Source organism: Sebastes fasciatus, chromosome 6, assembly GCF_043250625.1.
Source record: "Sebastes fasciatus isolate fSebFas1 chromosome 6, fSebFas1.pri, whole genome shotgun sequence".
NCBI classification, from domain to species: Eukaryota; Metazoa; Chordata; class Actinopteri; order Perciformes; family Sebastidae; genus Sebastes; species Sebastes fasciatus.
In genome coordinates this window covers 8,893,647-8,920,523 of record NC_133800.1, presented here as the reverse complement: position 1 = coordinate 8,920,523, position 26,877 = coordinate 8,893,647, and the positions used below count along the sequence as shown (strand labels likewise).

The following is a 26,877-nucleotide window of genomic DNA, read 5'->3' as shown; positions in this document are numbered from 1 at the left end:
ATTATTTCAAGAAAACTGCTGTAAATAGTTTTATAGTTTCTTTAAACATCCATAATCAAATAGGCGGTGTCTGCTGTCCAACTTTTGGTGATGCATTCACGGAAACATGTAAATGCAAGACCTCAAACAGTGAAACAGCACAAGCCTCTGGCGATGAAGTCACAACTGTCGCATGTTCTTATCATATAGAAACTATCCACTGTTAAAGTTTGTCCAGTTTTGTGCTTCTATGTATTTTTGGCAGAGTGATGTATACGTTTGACGTAACTACGCCTCGTCGTCATGGTGATCACGTGATTTGTGCCGTGTGCCACAACATCCAGCCGCTGGAGTCGAGCAGTCGTCTACTGCTTCCAGTATAACATCACTATAGCTAGCAGCAGATACACAAACACACCATGGACTTCAACGTGAAGAAACTAGCCTCCGGGGCTGGAGTGTTCTTCACCCGGGCTGTCCAGGTAATGAAACCCTCGGGTACAGTTTACTGAGACACTTCCGTCCATGTTGACAGCCAGCTGTTACTGTCGTTACTGACTACCGGTAACTACGCTACAGCCTCTCAGCTAGCAGTATGTTAGCACTGACGAGCTAACCTGCTGCTACCTGATAGCATAGGAAGACTTGATATTCAGCTACGTAGTTGCTATAGTTGAGGCCTAACGGTACATTGTAATTAAACAGTCCAAATGCTACCACTGGAAGTGTTGTTATAGCCACCATGATGACGTCATCTAGTTACTGTAACGTTATATTTTAGGCCAAGCTAGCCTACCAGTAGAAACTAGTGGTGGGAATTCCGGCTCTTTTTAGTGATCCAGATCATTTGGCTCAGCTCACCAAGAAGAGCCGGCTCTTTCGGCTCCCAAACGGCTCTTCATTTTACCACTTCTGCCTTTTATAATTCAGCCAAATTTAGTGCTGTTTTGACCTATGATTAGTATGTGTGCACATATATCACTTAAATTATTCAATATAATTATACTAAACCTTATAATTTCCAGAATATCATAATTTTACATGCTGCTTCGTTTCCGACTCATCTTTTCTGCTATTAGCGCACCACACTCCTCTCTCTTTCTCTCCTCCTCTCCCTCTTGCTCTGTACCTGTATAGCCCGTCAGCGCGCCGTGCATCCAAGCCCCTCCCTGCTTGATGGTATGATCCTTGTCTGTCATCACCTGATTGGTCGCACGGACGTCATTAACACAACATTCAGTCAAAGTCAGCGCATGGAGTGCCCGTGGCGCGGAGAAGATCGTCCTATCATTCTGCCTTGAATTAATTAAAGAAAAAAGAAGAAGAAAAAAAACGGCTCTCGGACGGGAGCCTTCTCTTATCGATCACCTAAAAGAGCCGGCTCTTTGAACCGGCTCGTTCGCGACCAACACATCACTAGTAGAAATGAATCATGGACTCAATTAAAGGGCTTGAGTTATATTCATCTGGACAAGTTTGAGGGTGATGCAGAGAGAGAGAGAGAGGATGGAAAAGACTGACACAGAAGCGGGTCGTGAACCCCCCCCCATGACGTCATGATATCACCTTGATTCCATATTCAATCAATCAATCAACATTTATTTGTATAGCCCCTTTATAATAACCAAAAGGTACCCAAAGTGCGTTACATTAACATCAAGAAATAACAGGAATAAAAACATAACATATCATAAAAAGGTACAGGAAAAATGTCACGGTGACAGTGCATATATCAGTGATACTATTGATTAAAACCATAGATGAAATAGGAAGAGTTGTGTCTCAGTAGTTCACTTATACATTCATGTAGTTCGCCCGTGTGTGTGACAGTGTACTTTTTGCTCAGTTCACAGAGGAGAAGTTGGGCCAGGCGGAGAAGACAGAGTTGGACGCTCACTTTGAGAACCTGATGAGCCGCGCAGACTGCACCAAACACTGGACTGAGAAAATATACAGACAGACTGAGGTCCTGCTGCAGCCCAACCCAAGTATGCCATCAATATCCGGTCATTAGAGGTGGAGAGAGTATAGCCTATTCTAGAGTACATATTCTCTTCAAGCAGAACAACTGCTAATGATTTTCAGAATTTTTTTATGTTAGATGTTAAAAGCAACATAAGGGAAAGATTACCTCATCTATACTCTTAGTCGAGGTTATTGATTTTATTTAAAAGAGATACTGAATCAGATATTTGTCATGTAATTCCAAACACAATTTAAACAGTTATTTATTTTAGAAAAACAAAATAAAGTCCAACGAAGTAATGCTTGACTGATGGAAAAATTAAACATTTTCTGGACTGATTAAACCATAGTCATAATATAGGTTGTGCACCTTTTAAAGGAACAGTGTGTTGCATTTCGGGGGGATCTATTAGCAGAAATGTAATATAATATTCATAACTATGTTCTCATTAGTGTGTAATCAACTGAAAGGACTCATTGTGTTTTCGTTAGCTTAGAAGGAGCCCTTCATATCTACATAGGGAGCGGGTCCTCTTCACGTAGTCTGCCATGTTGCTTCGCCATGTTTCTACATAACAGACAAACTAAACACTGGCTCAAAAGAAAGCCTTTCACGTTTTTGCGTTACCCGAAGGCCACCGTAGTTCTCCGACACGCTTGTGAAACTGCGGTAACGTGAGCCGCAGAGTGCAAAACCGTGGTACTGCCGGCCGCCGTCTGACTTCCGTTGCTCCTAAAGTAGTGTTATTATGGTAAGGCGTTACCACGGTTTAGCCCTTGGCGGCTCACATTACCGCTGTCTTGGAAAGGGAGGAGTGAGCGGAGGGGTACTCAGTTGGTTGCAATCTGCAACCGCACCACTAGAAGTCACCAAATCCTACACACTGTACCTTTTAAATAATGTGTTCAAATTAGGGTAATCCCTGTGACAAACAATACAGTGAGGCATCACTACTTGGCAGTAGTTATGGCCCATTTTCCAGGGTGAGAGTCGGCTATTGTAGGAATGGGTGAGTATATCACCTGTTATCAAACAGTGCAAGTTATTGTCACATAAGACACTATGTGACTGCAGAATGACCAAAACACTTACCTGTTATTGTTAGTGATGTTAGTCAGTCTAACCCAGTGAATGTTGCATTACTTTTCGCCATCAGTGTAATTAATTCCATTATACAATTAGATAATACAGTAATAGTAGTAGTAGTAGTAGTAGTAGTAGTAGTAGTAGAAGCATAGGCAGTTCAATACTTAAGTCAAAATATATAATGCTGAAAGGACCACACCTATGGCATTACATGTTTTAACCTATAAGTTAGAAATTGTGTATGCTGTATTTCTTCTGACCATATTGTCTTCCGTCACATGCATGTGCATTCTCATGCAAATGCACAATACAAACACAACGGAGGACCCAGCCGTAAAATACCACTGCTATGGTCCTTAAAGTAATAATAAAAAGACTGATGCAAAAAATGTTTCTCTGAATAGGCACCTCATACCAGATGTCAGTACATTTATAAAACATTGTGTAAGAAGGTAGTGTCAGCATATTTGCAAGGACACTTCAATTCAAAGAGGTCAAATACGTGTATCATAGTATTATTAGTTATAGGTTTATAGTGATATGGAATGACGTACTGGGGGACAGGGAGCTCTAACATGTGACTTTTTGATTCTCCATGCTACAGTTGATCACACTGGTAAGTATTCTGCCTCCCTATTTTAGTGCCGTGCTGTGGAAACCTTTCATGCTTTTGAATTATTGGTACAGAGAAGTTATTCATGAACCTTAACAGGACCAAATCAGCACATGATTCTTTGGTATTTTGATCAAAGTTTGCTGCAAAATACATTTTTAATTCTCAGGGATGAGCATATGAATGAATCCTATTCTGGCACACAGCTGATAGTAAGTCAGCACATGCTGTACTGTACATGGGTTGATCATTTATGCCAAATGGATATTTATTTAAACATATTGTCTTTCTTGTGTCTGTCTTGCTATGAAGCTGAAGCTTGATATTTGGCTATTCTGTCCATATTCAAAAATAGAAGAGTATCCTGGTTTGGCTTGTCAGATTTCAGCACCTGTTAGCATTTGTCAGTGTTATGTCCAATCCAAGTCATACAGTGTAGAGACTCCTCATTCTTTCCTGCTCCCAAGGTGACTGGCTTAGATCAAACTACAAGTTAAAAGTAGCACAATATATTTTTTTGCCAACATGTTGACCTTTTATGAGAGAGTGTTAGAACGTGGTTTGATTAATCAGAATGGACAATGATTCAGGATACAGGGACCCTCAAAGTTGACAAATATGGGGCGCCCACCCCTCCTAAAGACAGATATCTTCTTCATCAACTCAAATAGAAGGACTAATCACAGTTGAAGACAGTATCCTGACCTTACTAGAAATGGGTCTGTCTGTTAATGTGACGCAGCATCAGGTAGAAACCAAAGGGACCTTCCACATCATTTACTTTCCTAACGCATCCTGATCAACTCGTGATTTGATTTGGGTGATGTGCTCACATCAGTGGAGCCGTACACATCAACATGCAGAACATACTGTCTAAGTCCGAATGAGATGAGCAAAGCATCATCAGCCCATGACCAGTTGCTGTAAAATAAAAAGTAAAGATATTCACAACTTCACATGATTTTGCACTACACATTTTTGCTGACTTCGCCTTCCTTTTCCTGTTTTTTCAGTTGTGTGATGACTGGGGTAACTGAAATAACATTCAAAGTGAAACAGAAAATCATAGGCAACATTAAGGATTCATGTGTTAGACTGACCTACCTACCATATACTCTGTCTGCTGCTGCTCAACCGGTAGCAGGCACAACATGAAAACCTCAGGAGATCTAAAGAAGTGTCCATCCGATATAAGGACAAAAAACACCTAATTTGCATATGTATCTATTTTGGACCAAAAAATATTGATTTAATGGATAACCTTGTTTGTCAGCTTTCCGATAATCAGAGATAACATAGTGTTGTGTTTATTTTTGAAGAAGATATCTGTGTCTCCTGAATGGTTGGTCATTCAAACCCCGCTCTAACACTCTCTCATGTAGGTCAACATGTCGGAAAATGTTTGTTCAAATCGAAAGGGGTGAGGTCAGAAAGTGATTGATTTCTGACTGAATGCCCACCCTAGTATCCCTTACTTAAAAATACAGAAAAAGAAATGCATGTTTCACCTTTTATAAGTCTATATTGCTCCTCATATGAGAACTCCAGTGAAGAAAAATAGATTGAAAGATTGACTTTATTGTCCACTTCAGTGGAAATTTGTCTTTGGCTTCTCCAAATACTGCAAAGTTACATACAATACACATTACACAACATACAATTAAAACATACAAATATACAGTGTAAAGAGTCTGTAAAGGCACTCCTAGACAGAGCAAGGATAAAAAGGTATATTAAAAGCCTAAAAGTAGGGTATATTGTTAAAGAAGCCCCCTGTTTAAAGACTTCATGCTAAGCTAAGCTAACTGGCTGTTGCTTCATAGTTAAGGGACCGACACGAGAGTGGTATCAATCTTCTCATCTAACTCTTCACCAGAAAGCATATGCTTCCAAAAATGTCAAAGTATTCCTTTAGATGCCAACATCATTGTCTTTTTTGTGCGGTGAATCGTAATAACTTGAGTCATCTCCTGACTTTTTGTCTGGCGTCGTCATCAAGCCAAAGTTTCACCTCACCGAGCTGCTAGCATGGCTGTAGACTTAGACTTTTAACACTTTAACATTTTAACAAGACTACCAGGTAGTATGGGCAGAATTTAGCTCAGAATATGGACAGAAACACATCACAGTTTCACCATTTCAGAATGAAAGAAGAATAATGAAGAAGACTGATAAAAGAAACCCTCTATGAGAAATTACTTTGAACAATAAAATCAGGAGCAGGATTTCAGTTCTCTGTACCTTTGTGAATTTGGTTCCCCACATTTTATCATTTACACAGTTCCCACTCACCCCGACACTTCATATTGTCCTGCTACATGTAGCAGTCTGTCATAGTGTGTAGTGATGTCTGTGTTTTTGGAATATGTAAACCATTTCTAATTTTTTCGGTAAGTTTTCTTGCACATTTGCCTTGTCAGTGCGATATAACTTGTCAGCCACATGGCTCTTGGCTGTCATTTTAAATCTGTGTTATGACCCTTTTACCAGTATGTAATTAAGAGTAGAATTTATTTTGTAGATTTAAGACTTATCAAAGATACAAAGTGATATACAACAAAACCATCATCAGTAATATGTATGCATGTGAGCAATAAATGATGATGGAAAAAAGAAAACAACAAATCAATACAATACAAAACAAAACAATGCCCAGAAACAAGAATGTGAATCGATGTCCTGATCAATATTCTTTGCTTTGGCTTTTTTTAAATATAATCTTCTATTTAATAGATATATTGTTAAATATTATGGACATGTGATGGAGACCTTGAGATCTAACTGGATTAAGGAACTATACTTTTTGACTTTCTCTGTAGGTGCCAGAATTGAAGAGTTTCTCTATGAAAAGTTGGACAGGAAGGCGCCATCCAGAATTACAAATGGAGAGCTGCTGGGTCAATATATGCAGGATGCAGCAAAGGAATTTGGTCCTGGATCTCCATATGGTAATTATGCATCCACTTAAAGGTATAATATGTAACTTTTCTGCATCAAAATGTCTTAAAAACGACTAGACGTACTGTACGTTATATATTTTGTTGAGTTGTGTACTTCCATTATCCCCAAATATTTCCAACAATTTTATAACCTAGAGAAATTTCGTAATTTGAATCAAGGTAACGATCCGTTTCATTCAGTCGCCTGTCACTGGCCTCATATACCCTTTGCTCATGCGTCAGCTTTGTCAGAAGCTGTCATAAATTGGCGGCGGCTCGGCTTGGTGCACCTCCTGGATGTCTTTTGCCTGCCGAACAGCGTCGGAGAAACCCTGATTTTTAACGTGAAACTGCTTTATTCAGTGTTTTTTATCAGTTTTAATCACTGGGTCCGTTTGTTTTTGGAGAGGAGGAAACTTCAGCGGATAATTTGGCTCCTGGTAAAAAACCTCCTGAACGATGATCGCTGAAGGAATCCTAACCTGGAGACATTCCTTTTAGTGAGGTCTACCTAATGAACGACATGTTTTTGGCTACAGCATTCCATCAAATGGACATGATTACATGTTTGATGTGTAAGTTTAGACATAATTTCAGCCTGACATATTCAGTATCTTCCAAAAGTGCACGTAGGAGAGCTAAGAGCTTAAATATTTTGATAGGTGCTATTGGAAGCTCTGGGTACATGCTGCAGTAAATTTAGAATAAACTATATTGCTGTGAACAACCAATGGACAGACATCCTTTCCCAACTCTTCGATGTATAACGGGTTGATTCTGTGCACCTTTTGGGGGTTTTTTCGACTCGGAAATTCTCCTTGAATTCTGTTACACACACTTTTGGGCTGCACCCTCACTTGATATGTTATCTTGTTTTGTGAATAACATTTAAAGAAGGCGAGCACCCGAGACGGAGGAATTCCTCTGCTCTCTATGTGGCGTTGTTATGCAACAGTAACTTAGTCGCAGGCTTTCTATTATTCATGCAGTGTAGATTGCAAAGAGCCACTGGAGCATGGTTCCTATCTTTTTCCCTAAAACACTTTTTGGATCTATATTTAACTGACAGGAAATGTCAAAAGTCCATGTTTTGTCTCCACCATGCACAGTGCCAAATAATTGACACCTTCTTCATCTTCTTAGAAAAGATGCGATAATAGACAAAGATACGGCAGCGAAGAAGGAGATAGCGAGAAACAATAAAAGGGAACTTTAACTCAAACGTTACATCGTGCTGTTTTTGAGGGGGAAAAAATGCAAGACTGTTGAAATCTGTCTAAAAACGAAAACTACAAGGCTTTCTTCAGCCAAGGCCAGGTGGTTTTGTATTGTGACATAGGAACAATTGTTTTCTTTGTTGTGCATTTGTAGTACAAACTTGTGCACAATTTTAAAAACATTTTTACCCCTGCATCCGTAATTTGTACTGCAGAAGTAATAAGATCCTACATATTTTAGAAATGTTTTTGCATTTTTGCAGATGTTCTTCTTTAAGTAGAGTCTAGAAATATATTGGAAGTCAGAAGTGCAACACAAAGTAGTTGCGGCACGTAGTGTTGAGTCATTTGACGGTCCTAACATGTCAGATGTGTCGGACAGACAGAAGAAATAATCAAGGTACGGTAGCCACTTCAGGGACTTGTCTCATAGAAAGGCATGAACGTAGACGAGAGTATCTACAACTATGCTGTACATGCAGAAGACATTTTAAGGCCTGGGAAGAGAGTGGAATTTGAAATGAAGGCTTTCTGATGAATGGATCTAATCTGTGTCTTGCAGGGAGCACTTTGATCGAAGTGGGGGAATGTGAGAGAAGATTAGGAGGAGCAGAGAGGGAGTTCCTCCAGACGTCAGCCATCAGCTTTCTTACCCCCCTCAGGAACTTTCTGGAAGGAGACTGGAGGACGATTTCAGTGAGTCCGAAATACTACATCCACCCTACTATCAGTAGAAAGGCCATTCGCTATAGTCAATGTTGAAATGTTTGGGGAGAAATATCGTCGCATTCTAGTAGAACACATAAGAAACTCCTGAATGATTTCATTTAATGTATTTTTTACAAAGTTGGATCATGCTGACAGTCTTGCAGCCAAATCTATGGCAGCAGTTCTTATTCAAATCCAGTTTTAGAGGTTTAAAAGATGTGGTTAGAAAATATAACCTACAATATGCTTATATATTGAATTTCACAGTTTACAGCCCACAAGTAAAAACCTTCAATTATAGGAAGTCAAGCCTTTTCTCCATAACCACCAGAGGTCAGCATCGTTGCTTTACTCATGTTCTATGAGTCTTTATAAGCCTATGGTTGTTCATCGGTGGGTCCATTATAGTCTGCTTTACTTGTACCATGCAAGCCGTGAATTGTTCGTGGTTGCTCACAGCTCAGCTCAGCTACTTCCCGATTGTGCCATCGTGTGTATTTCAGAAAGAACGGCGTCTTCTGGAGAATCTTCGCTTGGACCTAGATTCCTGCAAAGCACGTCTGAAGAAGGCAAAGGTGGCTGAGGCTAAGGCTGCGGTGAGTCTTTTTGTGCCTCCCAACCCACAGCCCCATTCCCCCACCCATAATGTGATAAAACATTTGGTGGTACTGGCATTAACCATGACTAACTGTCTGTGTATTCATAACCTTTGCAGTGTGATGGTGAAGTAAGTATTAAATACATTTTTAAAGACTTTCAGTATGCACTGCACATGTTGGGTTGTTTTTCCTGTCTCACTTGCTTTGAGTTTTTTTGTGCTTCATTCAGCTATTGGTGACAAGAAACTATTAATCGTTGGTTTAAAAAAAAAAAAAAAGCAAAGCAAATGGACTGAAAAAACAAGTTTGACCTGAAGTTTACTCTTTGCAGAGAAAGCTTGAAACTTGTGGCATATTAAATTATGTTAAATGATGGGAAATTAACACCAGCTATTGACCAAATTCAGCAAAATATGCAGTCACAGCCCAATATTTCGCTGAATTGCCGCAGCTACAGCCCATACAGCCTGCCTGCACACAGCTCTGATCACGGAGATGTCTGAGCCGACGGTTTCCGCTCTATCCTTAGGGTCCGAGCCCCTCATGGGTTGCATCGGAAAGCAATACAGTTTGCATTATTTATCAATACATTTTTGTCATATTTAATGTTGATTATAATATAATGAGTTTTAGGGGGGTACAAAAGCTCATTTGGACAGGCATTGCCCTCTATGCCGCGCCGGTTAAATAGGTTATTGGTGCGTTTGCTCATATGCTGGAGTTGATGGAGTTGTTGATTGTACAGAGCATTGGGAGACATTGCGGAGGTTGGAGGGTCCACCGGCCAAGGACCACATGCATCGCACTTTCACTTTGCGCACAAGCAAATCTGTTTCCTCATCAGAAAACCGCTCGCTTCTCCAATTTGCTGAATCAGACATTTAAATAGCAACGTGCCACTGTGCAGGCGATTCATGTTACGCCCAAAACACACCTATGATCAAGAGACTAAATACAACCCCTTTGCCCCTTTCACCTTACTTTGTGCCCAGATTATACACGGTTTAACTAGCCAAAGTGGAGTTGGACATTGTCGATTCATCTGTCAATTATTTTCTTTATTAATCAATTAGTTATTTGCTCTAAAAAATGGTTAAAAATCTTGATCAGTGTTACCCAAAGCCCAAGATGACGTCCTCAAATGTCTTGTTTTGTCCATAACTCAAAGATATTCAGTTTGCTGTCATAGAGGACTAAAGAAAACAGCAAATATTCACATTTAAGAAGCTGGAATCAGAGAATTTTTTTTTTTTTTAAATTACTCAAACCGATTAATCAATAATCAAAATTGTTGGCGATTAATTTAATAGTTGACAGCTAATTGATTAATCGTTGCAGCTCTAATCAGGACAACAAGTCACTCGGGCTGTAATGGTCCATTTAACTCTTGCATCACAACTATGTTAATGTTTCGGCAACAAAACGAAAAGAAAAAAAAAGTGGACTGTATCAATAAGCTAAAGTCTGTATGGATGAACTCTCTGCTGAAGGGATCTTTGCTATGTCATTTGCCTGGATCTGTGTTCACAGCAGTTTTTTTTCATTTGTGAATTTAGTTTTTATTTGAAAAATGCAAATGTGTAATGAACGACTTCATGGCGATATTTGTTACAACCTGAAAAGATTGACTTTATTTTCTCTGAATGGAGATTAAATTGCCATACAATATTTGAGATTTGGATCATAAGTTGGTCACTTACAGTGTCTATGACCGTACTTCATCACCACATCTGGCATGCATGGTTTACCTGAATATTTATAAAATGCACCTTTTAAAAGAAATGTGTTTTCTGAAGAGTTTTATAGATTGCTGCTATGAATACCGACATCTTAAAATGTGGCAGTTGTAATATGAAGGCGTCTGTTGAAAAAAATGATGAAATCTGGTACGCAAACAATTCCCAAAACCCTCTGAGTGAGACATGGTGCAAACACTTCAAAACCAATACAGAGCAAAGAGCTGAACCGATACACCCCTGCTGTTCTCAAATAAACTTATCTTAAAGGTACAATTGATAACATCAACAAACATTCTATCATTCTAACTATCTGTCACATTCTCCCTCCCATGTTCCATTGCATTCCCTTCACAACAAATGGTTGCCAGTTCGTTGCACAACCTACATATTTCATGGTCGAGTGGAGTGACTCAGACAGACAGTCATGTAAAGTGATGAATATTTAATGGTAGGGTAAACAACAGAGTATAAGCCTACGTGCGCGCATGGATTTGGAGGCATACGTGACCAGGCATTATCAATCCATTTGACAAAGGCGGTTCCAAACTCAGGTGCTTTCCCCGAGTGCACTCGTTTTTTATTCCGAGAAAATTCCTCTCCTTTTCCTGTCATGATATCAATGTTCTCGCAGCTCAGGTATCCAGCCGGAAACAGACGGTCCAAGAGGCAAAGTATCAAGGGAGTAAAGGGAAAAACAAAACACAAATTCACTTTTCACTAACGATAGTCTAGTTTTAAAATGTTTTTCCATATTTTCCAAATTGAGCGCTGTAAGCGGACTACTTAATTACTATAAGCAAATGATTTAACCAGCGTAGAGGAATGATTCTGTCCCAAGATTTTTAATCCAGAAGCGGTTGCTGTATAACGTTAGATAACTGGATGCAACCGTCACTAATGCTAAGATGTTAAGAACGTAGCTCCTCAGGGATTGAAGCTGTTCATTTTCTCATTTTGACAATCTAACCGGTGACAACACATTAGTTAAGGTTGTAAGAGCTATGGCTGTTGGTAGTAGTTGTTGGTTTCGTCTCTCTCCCTGTACTATTGGCTCTATTGTTAATGACAGGCCTTCGGAGACAAAGAAAATGGAGATAATCTTTTTTTACATTGGACATTTTCAATGTGCAGCCTCGTTCTGATTAATGCTCATGTTTTGGACTGCATGTGACAAGACAAATTGCCAACATTTTTTAGAAGCACAGGATTATGTGGTTAAAGCTTCAGTCGGTAACTTTGTGCAAATATGATACAAATTTATTTTTAGAAATCTGTCACTATTTCCTGACAGTAGTGCAAGAGACAGATAATCTGCGAAAAAAATGTTATCAAATTTGCTCAAGTTACTGACTTCAACTTTAAATACAGATTGGCACAGGCTTAAAATGACTGGACAACATTAGGGCTTTACTCTGAGCTAGTTGTCTAGTAGAATAATAGAAATGGTTGTTGTAAAACTTGTGAATGCATTGTGGCATGTAATCAAAACGAATTCTTCCTTTCTTTTGTTATCTGTAAAATGGGTACAAATCCATTTGGACTTTATAGTCAAGGCCAAGAACCAGTTTTACTCAATCTGGGGCCTTAGAAATCTTCAAACTGAGAACATTGTATATTGTTTTGCCAGCAGGTGGCTGTGCTGCACTATCAGCCAGAGTCCAATGATATTGTGCTTAAATCTGACTTCCCTTTTTCACATAGTTATGAATTCTGCACGAAAATCTGTTTGAGTTGCAAACTTTGTTACTACTACTCGAGTAACCAATCCATAGTCCTAAAATAGAAGGCCCTAACTGATAATGTTCCTTCCCCATTTCACTTTGTATGTGCCTTTTAAAAACCCCCTCTGCTTTTTTTATTTAACTGTTGAACAGAATAAAAAAAGTCTGACTTTTATCAGAAGCATTTTGTTTGCAACCTGTATGCATGTTAGCATGAACATGATACATTCCTGCTGACTAAGCTTGTAATGTGAATGACTCCTATTTACAGTGGATTAGTCAGGACAGTGAGTTAGACGGATTAGTCACTAGTTTCAGTGGTGCTGGAGGGGATGTTTAAATACAGTTGTGTTGCATCACCTCTCTGCACCTTTCTTTTATGAGTTCAGACACACCCAATGTCACGAGTGCTGCAACAGTGTGCTGGCAGGTATTCACTGCAAACCGCCTCTCATATCTTTGCACCTGGTTTGGATAACTCTGGGTTACATAACTGCCCCTTTGAATTAAAATAAATGAATTGGGAAAACTTGTATCTAACAATTTTAAATTAAAGTGGCAAAGGAAAATAAACTCAAGGTCACATTTTCAGATTTTCTGTCTGGAGGAAGCTCTGTATTAAAGATGGATCACATGACTACATAAATATCATATTGACGTTTTTTCTAATGTATTACAGTTTGTTGCAACTGCTAAAACACAATTTCTGAAACTAGGACCCTCTTTGTTAAAACTCTACACACAAAAACCAAAAACATATACACAAAATACAAAATATCTTCTATCTCTTGCAAAAGCGAAAACACTTTTGCATCACAACTTTACACACAGACGCCAAATAAACAGCTTTTCCCACATGTCAACTGCACACTGTGCTAGGTATGTGTTAAGTCTAAAATACAATTACTTTAACTGAAGATGGCATGAACATAGTTACTGTGTTGTACTGTAAACAAAACACAGTATATTGCAGTTACAGTCCTCTAACTCTGTCTCCAAACTTGGCCTCCATTGTTGCGCACACCAAAGAGCAAATCTGAATCCTGAATCTGATATCAAAGTAATCTAATTAGTTACAGGTGTTTTCACAGGTGCATTCTGGGTGCAGGTGATTGGTAATTGAGTGTGGCATCTCAGTGGCAGTGTTTAGCAAACAACACACACAGGTTTTTAGTTTTGAATGATGTGTCCAATGTAGATAACCTAGTGTAGTTATTTGCAAAAAGTGTGTTTTAGAATTTCAAACTTAAGCCTCGGTTATTCTCCCGAACGGAAGTGTACATCTACAGCTGCGGACACCATGGATTCATAGTAGTTCTGTTTATAGTGTCCGCTTGGAGGACGCGTTCCACACATGTGCAGTAGATCGCTACACGGACGTCCGCGCAGGGCCCACACATACATCCTCTGATGACGAAAGTTACATCTCACGGAACCTCGCGGACGCGGAAAGTATATAACTTCGGCTTTAGAGTAAAGCAGAGTGCTTATGGTGTAGCCGTAGCATACCTGGTCAATAGATAGGCTATATATATGTTAGTTGTTACAATAATTGTGCCACAAGTACCAGCTTTTGTGTCTTGGCAATTGCAAAAAACTGCAATATACTGGAAAAACTGAATTATCAGCCTCTGATGATACGAGTGCACAGATTGACCATTTCACAGATATGAGTGCTGTTGTGTAACTCATCAAGATCATGGTTTTTATTTCTGCTCTGCTTTCTGTTTTTGTCTGCATTTCTCGATACATAGTGTGTGCTGATGTATGGTTGCCGTGTATCCACTGAGTACACAGCAGTACGAATGTTAAATAACCTTACCGTTTCTGTAGATGGCTCCAGATTTTCAAGAGACCAGACCCCGCAACTATGTGCTTTCTGCCAGTGCCTCTGCGGTAAGGAGACGATTATGCTTTACTAAACAAAACTGGAAATGCACAAGTATCGCTTAAAAATAACGTCAGGTTCCATGTACACATAGTTCAATCAGAAACAGAGTGAGGTCATTGGCTATGAAAGGCCGCCAGGGGTGGGTGGGAAATCAACTACCCTTTTTATTATGGTTCTTTATTATGGTTCTTAATGCAATATTCAGGTACATACTGGTTCATAGCAGTCACCTATTGTAAGCAGCTTTGAATTTGAATCTGTTAGTGGTAAGAAAGTGTTTCCATCTGGCAACAATGGTGATTATGAACTCAGAGTTGCATTCCTGACCTCTGTCATGTTTTTTTTTGGGCGGGGAGGGTTTCCCCTTTATTTATTCAGGTGGAGGTTCACTGAGAACAATGCTCCCTCTTCAGGAACTCCCTGATTACATTAACACAGTTGCACATTCACACCTGGAAGCTGCCCAGTACAACCGCAGTCTGATCTGCTGGCCAATGAGCAGCTCCACTGGAGCCATTGGGGTTAAGTGTCTTGCTCAAGGGCACCTCATTGGTGGTAATGAGGGAGGGGCAAGCGCTGCTTTTCACTTTCCCCGCCCAGATTTATCCTGCCGGTCCGGGGGATTGAACCGATAAATCTTGGCAAACTATTGATAGCAACAACAGCCATTGAAGGATGTTGTTCATTAACTCGTCCTAATCTCTGTACTTTTCATTGCTTTAAGCCTTAAAGCCTTACGTCTTTCAGAACTAAAGCTTGAAATACAAAAAAAAAAATCAGATAACAATAAATCTGCTGATAGCAGTTTCTCTAATACAAAAAAATAACATACACAAACAATCTTGGTTGGTTTAAAAAAAATGTGACCAAGATACAGACTGAGAGGGACATTTTACAGTGTCAAACTCAGTCCTCTCTGGTGGACAAACTATGTAATGTTAACGCTGTTGTTAGCTCTAATCTAAAGCCACACACTGTCACTGCTTTTTGGTCATCTTTTCAAAAAAAGGAATCAACTTTGTCAGGAGTGAATTTTTGTACTGTCATGCTGAAGCTGCTGTCTATGGTCTAAAACCATGTTCTCTTTTTGAATCATCCTCCTATTCTCATGTTCACTTTTTCACTTCCTCCTTCTGCTTATCTCTCTCTGAATGCTCATGCTCATTCCCCTCTCTCTCATCTATTTTTAGCCTCTTGAGGAACATCCAGCTCTAAATATTTATGATCAAGTGCAACTTAACAGCAACTCAGCCAACTCAAACAATTACATTTTGAACACTCTACAGGGCTTGGAAATGGTATGGGAACTTCCAAAACTGACTCAACACAACTTACTGAATTTACACCACAAAGAGGAAGTCAACCCGAGGAACTAACCCCGCCAAACAAAAACGTCTTAACTGGTCAGAATCAATTCACATAACCAACATTAATAAGCGGAAATTCTTTCACAAGCCCACGCAAACATCAAAGTGACCAGCAGCTGCATGCGTCAGTGATTGTTTGGAGCGAAACTAAATCTTTTTCTTTCTTTGAAAAAAAGACAAGGTAATGTGGCATTTCAATGTGAATATCGGGCGAGACGCAGCCTTGATCCAAAACCGAGGTTTGCCTACATTTAGTACAGCCTTAACAAACGTGTTACGCCTACCACTACTGAGAGGATGTCTTCCAGGGATTAAACAATAGGCACTAGTTGTACACCGCACTAGTGAAGGCCTTCTGGAATATCCTTGTAATAACTTATATTTCTCTCTTCCTCTTTTGTTGTATGCGTTGACCTATCAGCTCTGGAGTGAGGAAGTGGAAAAAGTAAGTATGCAATGTTGTGGTTGTGAAATTTGTCTGCTTTACCCGTTTTCCAGGATTAATGCGTCAGTATGGTTCAGATGGAACTTCTCATGAAAACATTCAAGACTTTGTGACCTTTATAACAATTCAATCACCAGGTCTATCAGATTATTATTATTATTTTGTCAGCCTATCATTATTCATTACCAGTCGTTATCTTTAAGCACGTCTACGGATTCAAGTCTGGACTTTAGATGTGGCAAGTATCCCGAGAGATATGACGTAAATATGTCGCTAATATTCTTCCTATTGTTTCAGGCTGAACATGAGCTCCGAGTGGCGCAGACAGAGTTTGACCGCCAAGCAGAGGTTACACGGCTGCTTTTGGAGGGCATCAGTAGTACACATGTAGGTCAGCCACACACCCTCCAGTACTTCTATCAGTGTCACACATTTATGCTGCATTTATTCACTTTTATCTTTTCTTTTTGTTAACTGTGGGTTGTTAAAATATCACATTCTTCAAAGCACTGAAGTCTTTGAGCTGGAAACACTGCGACTTTTAGATGTGCGCATGAGGTTCATAAAAAACGAGTGAAAATGTATCTGCGGCATCCCTTAACGAGAACACTTCCGAATAAAATGCTTACTGATCTTGAACCATTTTGATTAGATCCTGGAAAGGTAATTCTTTTGAATTTGATATTTAAATACCAAATTAGTCTAAGTGATGCCGAACCAAATTTACATAGACACAGACTAGGTAAAATAAAATTTAAATGCCTGTTTTTAAAATATATATTATATTAAAAAAATAAGCATAGTGATATTGGGATCCTAAAATGATTTTCACATTATAGGTCTAAGTTACATTGTTCAGTGCACAAAAATGTCCTTCTAATCAAGTCATTATAGTCTGTAATTGAGTCCTTAAAATCTTATTTTTTTATAGTGTAAGACTAAGCAGTTTCAGGTTTTTTCTAAAACATCATTTTTGATGATTCTTGTGCAACAACCTGCCTCATTTTTGTTCTTGTTTCGAGCTGCAGGCTCTCCTTTTTCGAGTGTTTTTGAAACAAACAGATTTAAAATAAAAACTTGTTGAATACAGTATTCTTACTGCACACTCTTCCCTTGTTTTAAGAAAATAAGGTTATGACGTAATTATATACAGACATGTCTTTGTGAGATTGCGGGTTTTCTAGATTAAACTGCCCAATAGTTTATAGAAGAGTTCAAATTAGTTCCACCATGACCAACTACAACAGCAGTAGGCTACTTACATATTAATGCATCAGTAATAATCCTAAAAAATATTATAGTATGTACAGTGTACAACACCCTTTACTTTGGGAGTATTTTTCACATTGTGGTAATACCACTTTTACTTAAAGGGGACATATCATGCTCATTTTCAGGCTCATACTTGTATTTTGAGTTTTTACTAGAACATGTTTACAGGCTTTAATGTTCAAATAATACATTATTTATACCTGTATATTTACCTCTGTCTGAAATGCTCCATTTTAGCGCCCGTCTCTTCCCGAAAAAGCCCAGTCTGCTCTGATTGGCTTGCGAGACAAATATGGTGCACCTTTGCAAAAGTAGTTCTCAAGCTGTGGGCGGTATATTCTAATGAGCCTGCATGTGACAAAGGAAGAGAAGACAAATCTGAATGGCTTGTTTAATCACATGTTTCCTGATCTAGGCAGCCCACAAAAAACTGACTGGGTTGTCTTATTTCATAGTTTGTGGGTTGGTATGCACTCCAGATACCCAAATTTATGTGCACAAGCACTGAAAAGGGGGAGTTTTTCATGATATATCCCCTTTAAGGAGAGGATCTGAGTACTTCTTCATGGAGATGAGCTTAAAAATCTGTGTTTCTTTTTTAAGAGTGACTATTGTGTTGTTGCTTATCTTGCAGGTGAACCACTTGCGCTGCCTGCATGAGTTTGTGGAGGCCCAAGCAGCGTACTATAAGCAGTGTCATTTCCACATGCAAGAACTACAGAAAGAGCTGGGAAGGTGAGAACCACATGGGAGATAAGGTGGGGTTGATTCAGCATCAGGATGTCCAAGTTGGGATAACTGAGCAGTGTGTTCTGTGAACAACCCAAATTCCGAGCAATGATGCAGGCACAGCACGAGTGCTTTTCTATTCGACTGAAATGGCACAGTAACAGGTGTTGTTTGAGTTCACCCAGGCTGCACTTAGCATCTGCAGCTCTTCATCTAACCAGCTCACTATGGCAGCTGGTTATTTTTGTATAATTCCATCTTGATATCTTGATATCAGCAGCTGTAGGCTACAGCTCTGTTTGGTGATACAAGAATAAAACCTCTGTTTAACCCCATCTAATTTATGTCCCCCAGAAAAGCTTTAAAGTGGCACAGCATTGTTACCGTATAATTTTATTATCTATTTTTTTAAATAATCTTTTGAATTTTGTAACAACAGGCAGAGCAGGAGCAGCATTGAAAAGATGGGAATATTTAATGTAATTTTTCTGATTCAGATAATTTACTTCAGTTTATTTATGATAAACGCCCTAATTTACTTTCAACTACATTGAATAAGCTTCATCAGGGGAAAACCTGCATTCTGTAATTTATTAGCTTTTAATGATCAGGGTAATTCTTGGTTTAATGATTGACTGAGGAAAGTAAAAGTTGCAGCATAGTCAGTGTTGATCTAAATCCTTTTATTAAATATTGTGAAGATGATTCATATTTGATGAATGTATTGTTATACAACATAAAAAACAACAACAACATAGATTTGACCTCAGTTCCGGTCAGGTCCTGCCCCTTTTTTGTTATTTTTGCTTTTGTCAAATCATGACAAATCATTGTCATTGTCTCATGCCCTCAGTTCTGATGAGGACGTGTGAGTATGACCCGTCTTCTTGCGTGCTGATGCCATTTATCTTTCTCTTTGTGCGTCTGTTCTGACTCACACATTTGCTTGCTTTCCAATGCTTCCCAAATCCATATTAGATAAAAGATTAGTAGGTGTGCAAATAGGAAACCACTGCATTTGGTTATTTCCCCTCTTTGGTTAACAGAATGAGATTGAGGCCCTCGTTGGCTTTCCTACTTAAATTTCCATGGTGGCAAACGACCAGCACAAGCAGCGCTCCGACAGTTTGGTATTTTCCTGACCATGAGATTTACTTTGCCCACCTGTGTTGTATTTTTTTTTGTGGCCAGCGCAGAGCACATGGTGGAAGGAAATGTACAAACGTGGGGGGTTCATTCAAAAGAGACAGTGCACTTTGGTGATTTTATTTTTAGCAAACAATAAAGTAAACAATATACTTGGAGCGAATGCACCGCAATCACAGAATTATGCTTAAAGGTGCAGTGTGTAGGATTTGGTGGCATCTAGCGGTGAGGTTGCAGATTGCAACCAACTGGAACTTTTCCCGTGGGCCCTATCTAGAGCCAATTCTGGGCTACTGTAGAAACATGGCGGCTGGCTCTGTGAAGAGGACCCGCTCTGTATGTAGATATAAACATCTCATTCTTACTGGGAATCCCCACTAGAAGGGAGATGAGAGTGCGACATGAGCTTAAGCATTCTGTCATCCAATCCACACTGACTCTGTCTTCTGTTAATCTCTGTGTGTCGTGGCCTTCTTTCCAACTTTTTTTCATTTTTTTCCATGTTTGTGTTTTATTCTTAAAATGCATGGTGGTGCAAACACTGCTGTATCACATTTTATGATTTTACTCTGCTGCACCAAAATAGCGGGCGGGTTTGGAGACACCCACACAGTCAAGCCAAGACCTATACCACTTTGAACTTGTTGCACTTCTGGGAATACAAAAAGGCCCTAATTGTGTAAGACTCCAGTTTCCTGGCTAGACTTGAATGTCTCATGATTTATCATATGTTCCAGTGGAGAGTATAACTCATGATATGTTTGGTTTCCAGTATTGTTTTTGTGTAATTTTTGTATGTTCGTATTTTATATGTATGTTCTGATCATCATCTGTCTGCTTTCCCCTCAGGCTTCCCAATGCATTTGCACTGAACTCCACTCACTCCGTAGCTGCTGCCGGCTCTGCGTCAGAAGACGCCAGCAGCCCTGTCGAGACAGACACGCTGAAGATTGAGGAAGTTCAGGCGCCAGCTACCGGAACCCGCAAGGCCAAAGTCCTTTACGATTACGATGCTGCTGACTCCAGCGAGCTCTCCCTTTTAGCTGACGAGGTGAGGTTTCATCATCAACCTGCAGCTCGTGGGATAAATGAGGTCATGTGGCATTTGCTGATTCAAGTAATGCATCTTCCCTTTTCCTTGAAGGTTCATGTTTTATTATCCAAATGTATACGGCTTTTCTGATGATGGCGGAGTCGGGCTTTACTCGAGATGGCCCACCTCTGCTGTAAAAACTTTGTTTAAAATCCTGATGAAAGGCCTTTACACGACGAGGGCATGACGAATAAACGACACGAAAATGCTAAAATATTGCCTGCGAATATTATATGTCTAGGGCTTTTATTGTGAAAGGTAAGAACAGGAGGAGTAGATCTGGTCTGCACTGCCTTTGTCAAGGTTGAAAGGAGTAATATAAAATTTGGTTCAGGCTATTGAGCCTCCGTGTTGTTCATGAATATAGGCACAACTCAACCCATTCTGCACAACCTGATTGGTTGATGCCTTTAGTTCAGAAAACTACCTTGTTTAAAAAAACAGTATGTTGCTTTTTCGGCGCATGATATTTGCATTCTGTGTGAAAGTACAGTTCGAAAAAATATATTGACATGCAAATTGATCGCATTAAAAAAAAAAAACCTGAGCACGCGCCACTGTACCCCGCTGTTGCCTGGCAAAGGCGGCGGTGTCAGCGGCACGGAGGTCCCCGGGGAACCGTATGTAGATAATAAAAAAAATGGACCTGAATCCATGAATATGTAGGATATCACTGCTGACATTCCTGTTATATTACGTCGCGGCGTCTGCTCTATTATCCATGTGTTCACCAGTGAGTATTTGGATATAGAGCGGGGGAAGTGAGATCCGATCACAGGTGGTCACTGGAGACGCATTCTAATGCCAGGTGTGAACAGACTGTAATATGAATATGAATATACCTGTATTCACCCTCTGTCTGAAATGCTCCGTTTTAGCGCCTGTCTCTTTAAGCCTCGCTACCGAAAAAGCTCAGCGTACTCTGATTGGCTTGCGAGAACAATATGGTGCAAAGGTAGTTTCAAGCTGTAGGTGGAGATACTCAGATGGGCGTGGAGGGGGCGGTATATTCTCATGTAGCCTGCATGTGACATAGGAAGAAGAGCCAAATCTGTAAGGCTTGTTGAATCAAAAGTTTTCGGATCCAGGCAGCCCACTTATTTCACAGTTTTGTGGTTTGGCAGGGCCTCCAGATACCCAAATGTATGAGCACAAGCATTGAGAAAGTGAGTTTTTCCATGACATGTCCCCTTTAAAAGTGTCCATGTACTCTGTGTTACAGCTCATTACAGTTTACACAGTGCCAGGAATGGACTCTGACTGGCTGATTGGAGAGAGAGGAAACCTGAAAGGAAAAGTGCCTGTCACATACCTGGAGCTTCTCAGCTAAAGAACACACACGCATTGACCCCCCCACCCCCACCCCCCACACACACACACACACACACACACACACACACACACACACACACACACACGTGCATGATGTGCATGTGTGAGTACTACTGAAGCCATGAGGATATTTCATTCACCTCATTAAATTCCACACTCTTACAATAACCTGTAAAATCCAATAGCACTCCTCCACAGTAAGTTAAGCACACACACACACACACTCATCCGTGTGCTTCTCAGAGCAGACTGAAGTATATTCACCTGACACTGACAGCAGTGATATGGATACATTGTTACTATGAGTGCAGGAAAATCCCCACAGGGAATGGTTAACATTCCTTTTAGATAACGTTTGGTGGATTATTACGATGATGCTTTCTTTTCCTATTTATTACCTATTTATTGTTGTGCATCCCGATGGTTCAGGTAGACCTTCCGCATTGTCTTCAGAGGGATTTCCAACCAAACGATGGTGTTGATTTGATTTTGTTTTTTTTAAAGTGTCTTTATTTTCTCTTAAGTGGAGACAACCCAGGTGAATAGGGTAATAAATAGGGTAAATAAATAACTGATAGATATCACCATGAAACTTCCCCAGTTGATTACTTACAATAAAACAATTATTTTTTGAATTACAAGTTTTCTGAAAATGTATGTAAGTATGTTTAAATATGCAAATGAGGAAGTATCTTATTAAATAGGTGCTAATTTGCATACAATTCCAGAATTGTATGGTATTATCTAATGCAAAATTTTGGTGAAGTTAGGAGAAATATAAAGACGCAAATAGACAAGGAGTAGTGAAATGCAGTCAGTACAGATTAAATGGTGTGAAAATGACATGGGCGACTGGGCTGGAAAGAACACGTTATGGAAGCAAATTGGCCCAAAATTGACCAGAGAAAAACAATGTTTTTGCCTGGGTTGTCTCCCCTTCTTCTGAAGGCAGTGGTATGGATAAACCAAGCTTGCAATGACCACGTCTCTTTGATTCTCCCAATTAAAGGGGTTATGACAAGTCTTGTCCTTCAATTAAGTCAGTTAAAGGAACAGTGTGTAACATTTCTACAGTAGCCCAGAACAGACAAACCAAACACTGGCTCTAGAGAGAGCCTTTCGCGTTTTTACGTTACCTGAAGGCCACCGTAGTTCTTGAGAAACCGCTGTAACGCGAGCCGCAGAGTCCAAAACAAACGCCGTTGTCACGGTTTTGTACTTCGCGGCTCACGTTACCGCAGTCTTGAAAAGGAAAAGGTATTTCGTTGATTGCAATCTGAAACCATTGGCCGCTAGAAGCTGCCAAATCCTACACACCGTACCTTTAAGTACAGTTTATCCCTGTGTGACAGATGACTCCTCATTGAAGAAGAAGTGAATACAACAGTGTGCAAACAGACAACGGATCACTGTGACCACCTCATGACAGACGCGCCTTTATATTGAGAGTTCCTGTAATCACCAAGTTTATTTAAATCTTTAAGTAAAAATGAAAGATGTGACTGCATCCCTAGTTTTGCTTCAGAAATGTGTTCTGTTCTTCCCCTTTCTTCCAATACGTCGTGAACAGAATTGCATTTCTTGTGTGTTGTATCCTCTCTTTTTTTTATCCTCGACGAAAACATTAAATATGACAACCGTTAACTTACTGACGAACAATAACTATAAAACAGCAAATAAAGTTTTTCACGGACGTTTTATCGTCCTATCATCCTCACCTCTTGGGAAGCAGATTTGCCTTAACTGCTAATGGAAAGAATGTGTTATGTAGAGCGACAATAACATTTTGTGGACAGTTTGATGGAATATTACTAGCAGCAGCTTTACTTGATTGATTCATGTCATTCCTTAGTTTTGATTAGACTTTCCCAAATGGGCTTTTTTTTGCCTCTCACGGCTTCCACGCCACTGAAGATGTCCCTTTGAACAATATGAACACGTGCAGCAAATAAACATGAACACTCCTGTCCTAACTGCCTTAAGATGATGGGAAGGAACCGCTAAGGCCATCTGCTGCAAACCAGAGAATGTGCTCTTCACAACAAAATGTCCACAGAGACTTAAAGTACACCACATCACAGCATGCAAGACTGCAACTCCTTTTAACCATGTGTGTGTTTGTGTGATTTTTTTGTTTGACATTAGTGTTTTTTGGAATTAACGACGTTCCTGTCTGTTGCTGTTTTTGTCTGTTAATACTTCAAAGTGTCTTCAGTCTTAGTGCTGCATGTGCTACAGCTAGTAGCCTGTCCTGCTGGACGTGCGTGTGTGTGTTATACGATTATAAGATGTAGCGAAGTCCGTTTATGTGAGAACTGCTGCACCAAAAAAACTAATGTGCTCTCTCACATCCAGTATATGTACATGCATGCACTTTGTCTTTTTTTTTTCGTTGGGTTTTTTTAACCAGCTTTGTGATTTTTTGTGAAATGAGCACAATGTTATTCATGCAAAAAATCTGCCAGCAGAGGAGAAGTGAGATTAACCTGAGACTCAAGCAAATAGGTTTGTTATACCTGCAGTCACTGAGAGGAGAGAATGAGATCTAATAATAATTCTTGTTGGCAGATGAATGTAATCCACGTCACGTGTCCTGCTCTCTACTCTTGTGCTCATTTCACAGATTTGCGAGGAATTGTTATTTTCAAATTATTTTTTTTTACTTATACTGTTGTGATTCGGTTTACCTCATCTTGTATTATTATTATTATTATATATTTTTGTCAAAATATGTATTGCCTGTTCCTTAACCATGCTGAATGAATGAAATGTATGGGATTTAATAAAAAGTAAGATTTATTTGAATTCAATTACTTTTTCCCAGTTCCTGTATATACACCATTTATAACAAACCACCGTGGTCGAAAGCTGAAGCCAATGCAGAAGTGCCTTAAGGTGCGGTTCTTCTAAATAGCTTCCAAATGCAACTATGTAATCTTCACATCCTGGTCTCTATTTCTCTAGAATATGGTGGTATTTATAGAGTCATTGTTCAATTGGCGTGCCAATATATGAATGCAGAATCTGTAGGCGACGGGTCTGGGTTCTGGGTTCTGGTTTCCGTTTGTAGTCTGAGTATTAGTATTAGTCACTTTTGAGCGCGGGTTTTGGTTGCATCTAGGTACACAGTCCATGTGGAGAGCAAAAGAGGTCATTGGCCAAAATGCTATCTATTTCAATACATTCAGCTATACAGACTTCATTTAAACTTTAAACGGGTTACAAGACTCAAACTATTAAACTTGTATTCAGCTTTTTGATATCTTTTACAGTTTCTTCAGACCCTTTCTGGGTTTGGGTGTGTATTGCACTGCTTAAAGTGGAGAGGAGCTTTAAAATCTTCTGAAAAAAAATAAATATCTTAAACTTAAAATAGAGGAAATCTGGCGCTGGTCGCATCAAATGGAATGGAATCAAACGGACTTATTCGCTTTATTCTCAGGGGCATTACTGTAGAAACAATTATGTCCGTAACTTCCGGTGAGGTAGTGGAAGTAGCAGTAAGCTAGTTAGTCCCATAGGCTAACCATAGTGGCTAACCACCAACAGTGCTTCGTTTGAAAAGTAATTTACCTTTATTTTTAACAGATATTTAACTAACGTTGAATTTACATTTTCTAAAATGTCATTGCGGAGCTGTGGTACGATGTTCCGTACACTTTACGCCCGTAAGCGCCACGCCAGGCAGCACTCCTCTGTTGTTAAGAGCCAGACAAGCTTGTGTGCTCATTCTCCAGAGGAACATCCCAATATCATCCCCCTGCAGAGCTACACTTTGACTGATGTCTTTTGGACCAAGAGTTTTTGAGAAAAGTGGTGAAAAGTAACGCCTGAGTAGGAAGATCATTAAGCCTAACGGTGTGCAGTACAGAGCGCATAACATGATTTCAACGGCGATTAATTAAAAATGTAACTGTCAAAATGTTCAGTTGATGTAATAAACGTTAACTTTATTGACCTTTTATTAAATAACACTGATGCAACATCAATATTGGGCGCAGGATAACGTGCAAACAGCGTCTGTGGTGACAGAGTTGCTGCTGCAGCGCCAAGCAGTCAGTGAGCACCGTTGAGGTTAAAAATGCCGTTTTGAAAGCATTTTATTCAACAAAGGTTAATATATTTAACAACGTGTGATAGGAGAATAATCATTTCATACAGACTACAGTACTGTGAGAAGCATAAAATAAGTTGAAATGTACATTTTTGCTGCTCTAGCTATGATTTCATGTGTAGGGAGGACATCAGCTTTGATTTCATGTGAAGGAGGACATCAGCTTTGATTTCATGTGAAGGAGGACATCAGCTTTGATTTCATGTGAAGGAGGACATCAGCTATGATTTCATGCGTAGGAGGATATCAGCTATGATTTCATGTGAAGGAGGACATCAGCTATGATTTCATGTGAAGGAGGACATCAGCTATGATTTCATGCGTAGGAGGACATCAGCTATGATTTCATGTGAAGGAGGACATCAGCTATGATTTCATGCGTAGGAGGATATCAGCTATGATTTCATGTGAAGGAGGACATCAGCTTTGATTTCATGTGAAGGAGGACATCAGCTATGATTTCATGTGAAGGAGGACATCAGCTATGATTTCATGCGTAGGAGGATATCAGCTATGATTTCATGTGAAGGAGGACATCAGCTTTGATTTCATGTGAAGGAGGACATCAGCTATGATTTCATGCGTAGGAGGATATCAGCTATGATTTCATGTGAAGGAGGACATCAGCTATGATTTCATGTGTAGGGAGGACATCAGCTATGATTTCATGTGTAGGGAGGACATCAGCTATGATTTCATGTGAAGGAGGACATCAGCTATGATTTCATGCGTAGGAGGATATCAGCTATGATTTCATGTGAAGGAGGACATCAGCTATGATTTCATGTGAAGGAGGACATCAGCTATGATTTCATGCGTAGGAGGACATCAGCTATGATTTCATGTGAAGGAGGACATCAGCTATGATTTCATGTGAAGGAGGACATCAGCTATGATTTCATGCGTAGGAGGACATCAGCT

General features: G+C 39.7%; 1 protein-coding gene across 3 annotated transcripts; it reads left to right on the top strand.

Annotated features, from left to right (window-relative positions):
- The first annotated feature begins 252 nt into the window (after positions 1-252).
- On the top strand, positions 253-24,652 carry sh3glb2a (SH3-domain GRB2-like endophilin B2a). Of its 3 annotated transcripts, none has more exons than XM_074637491.1 (11): positions 253-461; positions 1,826-1,967; positions 6,464-6,592; positions 8,363-8,496; positions 9,012-9,116; positions 14,401-14,463; positions 16,247-16,270; positions 16,568-16,657; positions 18,177-18,277; positions 20,267-20,468; positions 21,733-24,652. In XM_074637491.1, the coding sequence occupies exons 1-11, from the start codon at positions 399-401 to the stop codon at positions 21,838-21,840; spliced, it is 1,161 nt and encodes a 386-aa protein (XP_074493592.1). In that variant the 5' UTR covers positions 253-398; the 3' UTR covers positions 21,841-24,652. The 3 variants fall into 3 exon arrangements, with proteins under 3 accessions (XP_074493592.1, XP_074493593.1, XP_074493594.1); XM_074637492.1 differs by having other exon boundaries at positions 254-461; positions 9,012-9,104; XM_074637493.1 differs by lacking the exon at positions 14,401-14,463 and having other exon boundaries at positions 254-461; positions 9,012-9,104.
- Positions 24,653-26,877: the final 2,225 nt, after the last annotated feature.